Source organism: Myxocyprinus asiaticus, chromosome 36, assembly GCF_019703515.2.
Source record: "Myxocyprinus asiaticus isolate MX2 ecotype Aquarium Trade chromosome 36, UBuf_Myxa_2, whole genome shotgun sequence".
NCBI classification, from domain to species: domain Eukaryota; kingdom Metazoa; phylum Chordata; class Actinopteri; order Cypriniformes; family Catostomidae; genus Myxocyprinus; species Myxocyprinus asiaticus.
The window spans coordinates 1,235,001-1,242,500 of record NC_059379.1 but is presented as its reverse complement, the minus strand read 5'-3'; the positions used below and the strand labels follow the sequence as shown (position 1 = coordinate 1,242,500).

General features: G+C 37.1%; 1 protein-coding gene across 1 annotated transcript in view; it reads left to right on the top strand.

Annotated features, from left to right (window-relative positions):
- Positions 1–7,500, top strand: part of LOC127426649 (alpha-actinin-2-like) — a 40,187-nt gene that overhangs the window by 17,486 nt on the left and 15,201 nt on the right. The window contains exons 11-12 of the mRNA XM_051673589.1: positions 3,931–4,078; positions 4,325–4,475. Of these exons, the coding sequence (XP_051529549.1) occupies positions 3,931–4,078; positions 4,325–4,475 (299 nt within the window). The remainder of the gene's footprint in view (positions 1–3,930; positions 4,079–4,324; positions 4,476–7,500) is intronic.

Sequence of the window (7,500 nt, the reverse complement as noted above, 5' to 3'; positions counted from 1 at the left end):
TTTAAAACGGTGTGTATTTTAACGTTTATCCCAGTGTGTATTTTAACGTTTATCCCAGTGCGTATTTAAAACGGTGTGTATTTTAATGTTTATCCCAGCGCGTATTTAAAACGGTGTGTATTTTAACGTTTATCCCAGCGCGTATTTAAAACGGTGTGTATTTTAACGTTTATCCCAGCGCGTATTTAAAACGGTGTGTATTTTAACGTTTATCCCAGCGCGTATTTAAAACGGTGTGTATTTTAACCTTTATCCCAGCGCGTATTTAAAACGGTGTGTATTTTAACGTTTATCCCAGTGCGTATTTAAAACGGTGTGTATTTTAACGTTTATCCCAGCGCGTATTTAAAACGGTGTGTATTTTAACGTTTATCCCAGCGCGTATTTAAAACGGTGTGTATTTTAACGTTTATCCCAGCGCATATTTAAAACGGTGTGTACTTAAACGTTTATCCCAGCGCGTATTTAAAACGGTGTGTATTTTAACGTTTATCCCAGCGCGTATTTAAAACGGTGTGTATTTTAACGTTTATCCCAGCGTGTATTTAAAACGGTGTGTATTTTAACGTTTATCCCAGCGCGTATTTAAAACAGTGTGTATTTTAACCTTTATCCCAGCATGTATTTAAAACAGTGTGTATTTTAACCTTTATCCCAGTGCATATTTAAAACAGTGTGTATTTTAATGTTTATTTTGTGCATGTTCGCAACAGTGTGTATTTTAACACTTATCTGTTACATATTCGAAAGAGTGTTTTTTTAACGTTTATTTTGTGCATATTTGAAACAGTGTATATTTTTATGTTTATCCAAGCTTGTATTTAAAACAGTGTGTATTTTAACGTTTATCCCAGCACGTATTTAAAACGGTGTGTATTTTAACGTTTATCCCAGCGCGTATTTAAAACGGTGTGTATTTTAACGTTTATCCCAGCGCGTATTTAAAACGGTGTGTATTTTAACGTTTATCCCAGCGCGTATTTAAAACGGTGTGTATTTTAACGTTTATCCCAGCGCGTATTTAAAACGGTGTGTATTTTAACGTTTATCCCAGCGCGTATTTAAAACGGTGTGTATTTTAACGTTTATCCCAGCGCGTATTTAAAACGGTGTGTATTTTAACGTTTATCCCAGCGCGTATTTAAAACGGTGTGTATTTTAACGTTTATCCCAGCGCGTATTTAAAACGGTGTGTATTTTAACGTTTATCCCAGCGCGTATTTAAAACGGTGTGTATTTTAACATTTATCCCAGCACGCATTTAAAACAGTGTGTATTTTAACCTTTATCCCAGTGCATATTTAAAACAGTGTGTATTTTAATGTTTATTTTGTGCATGTTCGAAACTGTGTATTTTAACGTTTTATTTTGTGCATTTTCGCAACAGTGTGTATTTTAACACTTATCTGTTGCATATTCGAAAGAGTGTTTTTTTAACGTTTATTTTGTGCATATTTGAAACAGTGTATATTTTTATGTTTATCCAAGCTTGTATTTAAAACAGTGTGTATTTTAACATTTATTTTATGCATGTTTGAAACAGTGTGTATTTTAACATTTATCCCAGCGCGTATTTAAAACGGTGTGTATTTTAACGTTTATCCCAGCGCATATTTAAAACGGTGTGTATTTTAACGTTTATCCCAGCGCGTATTTAAAACGGTGTGTATTTTAACGTTTATCCCAGCGCGTATTTAAAACGGTGTGTATTTTAACGTTTATCCCAGCGCGTATTTAAAACGGTGTGTATTTTAACGTTTATCCCAGCGCGTATTTAAAACGGTGTGTATTTTAACGTTTATCCCAGCGCGTATTTAAAACGGTGTGTATTTTAACCTTTATCCCAGTGCGTATTTAAAACGGTGTGTATTTTAACGTTTATCCCAGTGCGTATTTAAAACGGTGTGTATTTTAACCTTTATCCCAGCACTTATCCCAGCGCGTATTTAAAACAGTGTGTATTTTAACGTTTATCCCAGTGCGTATTTAAAACAGTGTGTATTTTAACGTTTATCCCAGCGCGTATTTAAAATAGTGTGTATTTTAACGTTTATCCCAGCGCGTATTTAAAACGGTGTGTATTTTAACGTTTATCCCAGCGCATATTTAAAACAGTGTGTATTTTAACGTTTATCCCAGTGCATATTTAAAGCAGTGTGTATTTTAACGTTTATCCCAGTGCGTATTTAAAACAGTGTGTATTTTAACGTTTATCCCAGCGTGTATTTAAAACGGTGTGTATTTTAACGTTTATCCCAGCGTGTATTTAAAACAGTGTGTATTTTAACGTTTATCCCAGCGTGTATTTAAAACGGTGTGTATTTTAACGTTTATCCGAGCGCGTATTTAAAACAGTGTGTATTTTAACCTTTATCCCAGCACGTATTTAAAACAGTGTGTATTTTAACCTTTATCCCAGTGCATATTTAAAACAGTGTGTATTTTAATGTTTATTTTGTGCATGTTCGAAACTGTGTATTTTAACGTTTTATTTTGTGCATGTTCGCAACAGTGTGTATTTTAACACTTATCTGTTGCATATTCGAAAGAGTGTTTTTTTAACGTTTATTTTGTGCATATTTGAAACTGTGTATATTTTTACGTTTATCCAAGCTTGTATTTAAAACAGTGTGTATTTTAACATTTATTTTATGCATCTTTGAAACAGTGTGTATTTTAACATTTATCTGTTGCATATTCGAAAGAGTATTTTTTTTACGTTTATTTTGTGCATATTTGAAAGTGTGTATTTTAACGTTTATCTGTTGCATATTCGAAAGAGTGTTTTTTAACGTTTATTTTGTGCATATTCAAAACAGTGTGTATTTTAATGTTTATCCCAGTGCGTATTTAAAACAGTGTGTATTTTAACATTTATTTTGTGCATGTTCGAAACAGTGTGTATTTTAACGATTATCTGTTGCATATTTGAAAGAGTATTTTTTTTACGTTTATTTTGTGCATATTTAAAACAGTGTGTATTTTAACGTTTATCCAAGTGCGTATTTAAAACTGTGTATTTTAACGTTTATCTGTTGCATATTCAAAAGAGTATTTTTTTTACGTTTATTTTGTGCATATTTGAAACAGTGTATATTTTAACATTTATACTGGGGTATTGTAACGTTGCAAGCCGGCTGAACACAGCAGCAGACGAAGACGATGAAGTGTGAGAACCCAAGTGCAGCTTATTTACAACTGAATGTAATCCAGAACGTGAATACAAAAACAAAACATACATAAACTATGACGAGACTTTTGATGACAAAGAACAAAGACAAACAAGAGGGTTTAAATACACAGACTGGGATAACAAGACAGCCAATCACAAGACTGAATTAATAACATAACGACCAATGACAGAACTGGAAATAAGATAACAAGACTAATAAACCAAAGACCAATAAGAACAAGACACATTAAACATGAGGGAAACAGGAAACCACATGACTAAGACACATGACAAGAAACAGGAACAGGAATCAAGACAATAACATTTTAAAACAAAAGACATGAAAACAAAACATGATCAAAAACACACAAAGACGTGACAGGCATAATCAAAAGAGCGTTTTTTTATCTTTATATTGTGCATATTCATATTTGCATTTTAATGTTTATTGTCTGCATAATCGAAATAGTGTGTATTTCAACATTTATCCCAGCACATATTCAAAACATTGTCTATTTTAATATTTATCCCGATACAATATCTTGCCCCATGGACTTCCATTGTAAGTGTAATATTGTGAACATGATTCTCATATTATATTCTGTAGTAATTAAAAGCATGTCACAGATGCTGTTGAAAGAATATATTAAATGTGTGGTGTTTTATTGGCATTGTCTGACATTAGAAAGCAAATACAGTAGTGGAACTGTGTGTGTTTACCTGTGAGTTGTGTGTTTATATGACGTGATTGTGTGCAGGACATCTCGAGTGCGTGGCAGGGTCTCGAGCAGGTAGAGAAGGGTTATGAGGAATGGCTGCTTAGTGAAATTCGTCGTCTGGAGCGTGTGGAACATCTGGCTGAGAAGTTCCAGCAGAAAACAGCCACGCATGAGAGCTGGGCACAGGGTAAGATCACATCCCTTCCTATGTGGAATAATTTGAAGAGAAATGTGAGGAGTTCATATTGAGAGCTCTGACTTTTGGTGCAGACATTGTTGAGATCTCTTGTGAAACTCGAGATGAGACAGACACTTGTGTTTCTCTCAGGAGCATCATCTGAGCAGGAGACTTGCTAAAATCTCCATTTCAAGCTTGACGCTATGACAGAGGGGTTTTCAGTGGCTCTTAGTGTGTTTTGTGTGTGTGTTACAGGCAAAGATCAGCTGTTAATTCTGAAGGATTATGAGAGTGCATCACTGATGGAGGTGAGAGCGCTGCTACGGAAACACGAGGCATTTGAGAGTGACCTCGCCGCACATCAGGACAGAGTGGAGCAGATCGCAGCCATAGCACAGGAACTCAAGTATGACCACTTCCTGTTTCCCCATCATGACATCACACTGCAGATACATGTGGGGTCTCATTAACATCAGGCTTGTTTTTTGTGTATACAGTATTTGTAAGGGTGTGTGTGTGTTGGCCCACTTGGCATAAAGTTGAAACCAGAAATAAGAAGCCTTACAAAAAGTACTGTGTTGGTGGTAATTACATGTAGCTTTGATGTGCACGCCAGGATAATTACCATATTCATAATGCATGGTATTTACTGTATATGGTACCTATAATGTACACAACAATTTAAAAGTTTTAGAACACGTATTTTTATTTTCGAAAGTAATTCATGTTTTGCACATTAAGTGCAGGTTAAGTGCTGTAGTAATTGCAGTTAGTGTGAGTTGGTTAAGTGCTCATGGAACAGATTTGTTTTCCGCTGGTTCTTGAATGTTCAGAAGCTAACAGCAGATCATGTGGAGGTTGGAAGTTCATTCCACCACAGAGGAGCAGAGAAAGTGAATGATCGTGAAATAGACTTTGAGCCGCTTTGTGATGGGACCACCAGGCGTCGCTCGTTCATAGACCGCAGAGAGCAAGTTGGAGCATAGACCTGAAGAATTGATTTGAAGTAAGCTGGTGCGGTTCCATTGGCTGTCCTGAAAGCCAGAGTCAACTCCTTTAATTTGATACGGACACCTACAGGTAGCCAGTGGAGTGAAATCAAGAGTGGGGTGACATGAGCTCTTTTTGGCTGATTGAAGACCAGACGCACTGCTGCATTCTGGACCATCTGCAGTGGCTTAATTGTGTTAGCTGGAAGGCCAGCCAACAGAGCATTGCAGTAGTCCAGTCTTGAAATGACCAGAGCTTGGACCTGGAGCTGTGTAACATATTCAGACAGGAAAGGTCTGATTTTCCTGATGTTGTAAAGCGCACATCTGCAAGACTGTGCGGTTGATGAGATGTGCGCAGTGAAATTAAGCTGGTCATCTACCTCCACTCCCAGGTTCCGGGCTGTTCTGGTTGGTGTTAGTGTAGTTGAACCAAGATGAATAGTGAGGTTGAGGTCAACGGATGGGTTGGCTGGGATCACGAGGATTTCTGTCTTGGCACGGTTGAGCTGAAGGTGTCGTTCCTTCATCCAGGCCGAAGTGTCCGAGAGGCAGGCAGAGATACGAGCTGAGACAGTAGGGTCATCAGGCTGAAACGACAGGTAGAGCTGCGTATCATCTGTGTAGCAGTGGTAGGAAAAGCCATGTGCCTCAATGACCGGTCTGAGTGATGTTGTGTACATCGAGAAGAGAAGGGGTCCAAGCACTGATCAATTAAATGCATCAATTTCTTTCAAGAACATAAGCTGGGTTTCAATCCAAAACGTTTTTGCATTTTTTTATGCGCATTTTTGAATATTTGACTAAAGAAAATGCAAATCATTGCACATTTCCATCTTCTACGTTATGCACATTATGTTGAGGGAGCCCGTCTTGTCATGATGGAGCCCGTTGCCATCTCATATAATGAGGGCTGAAATGGCTGCTATGCCCATACGCCAGCACCTCCGTATATACCTACAAGTGCCCGCGCTTAAAACGACTAGATGTGAGTTTAAACTCCCGAATGTCAAGGGCTATGTAGGAAGAATTGTGTGCTCTTCAAGCTATCGCACACCCATACCAACCGACGAGCAAAATGCCATTGCGCTTTACATGCACAAATGTTCAAAACACGTCATCAATATGCAAATAAACTGTTTCCATCACCTTAATGCACATTTTAACTAACGCAAATCTCTAGAAAATCCACCTCCTCCTAGCCTAGCGCATTAAAGTTCTATGCGAGTTTATTCTCATATCAAGCGTTTCCATTTAGGATTTCTTATGTGCATTTTCAAAATGCACACCAGAATAGTTGGATGGAAACCCAACTAGTGTCTTAGGGCCCTAAACGTAGCACTATGCCATAATTCATAAGCACAAAGTCAGTGGACGTGGCCATGGAGTTTTGGTATTTTCGTGTAATCATGCGCTAAGTCTAGGCGCAAGTGGGTTTGGTGAAATTACAGATGCAGTATGCTAATAGGCTAGATCAAGTGCAATTTAATTCTGAGTTTCTCCCTGGTTATTATATAGTCCATTCCCTGTCAAGCACCAGCAATATAAGCAATGACCGCACATTCAAAATAAGTTGGTAGTTTAAAGGGACTTACGCAAGACCGTGCGGTTCTACGCAATTAGAAGAATTAAAAAATATTTTTTGGTGTGCATTAACTGCGTCCTTGATTAATGTCAGGCATATTTCTATGACAGTGAAACACTCCTTTTATGCGCATGGAAAATGTGATTCTCGTCAGGATTTGGACGTACACTCCGATAAGGATTAGTTCACCCAAAAAAAGAAAATTCTCTCATCATTTACTCCCTCATGCCATCCCAGATGTGTATGACTTTCTTTCTTCTGTTGAACACAAATGAAGATTTTTAGAAGAATATTTCAGCTCTGTAAGTCCATACAATACAAGTGAATGGTGACCAGAACTTTGAAGCTCCAAAAAGCACATAAAGGCAGCATAACAGACTCCAGTGGTTTAATCCATGTCTTCTGAAGTAATATGATAGGTGTGGGTGAGAAACAGATCAATATTAAAATCCTTTTTTACTGTAAATCTCCACATTCACTTTCACATTCTTCTTCTTTTGTTTTTGGTGATTCTCATTCTTCATGCATATTGCCATCTACTGAGCAGGGAGGAGAACTTAAAGTAAAAAGGACTTAAATATTAATCTGTTTCTCACCCACACCTATCATATCACTTCCGAAGACATGGATTAAACCACTAGAGTCGTATGGATTACTTTTATGCTGCCTTTATGTGCGTTTTGGAGCTTCAAAGTTATGGTCATTCTAATTACACTTCAAACGAAATGAAAATATAATGAAAATATCACAAATCGTACCAAATCCAAAACCCGGCCTCTTTTGCAGTGACTTAAAAATCACTCTATGGTAACAGGTGGAAAAATAATAATAAAAATTATATCATAAATACAACTGTA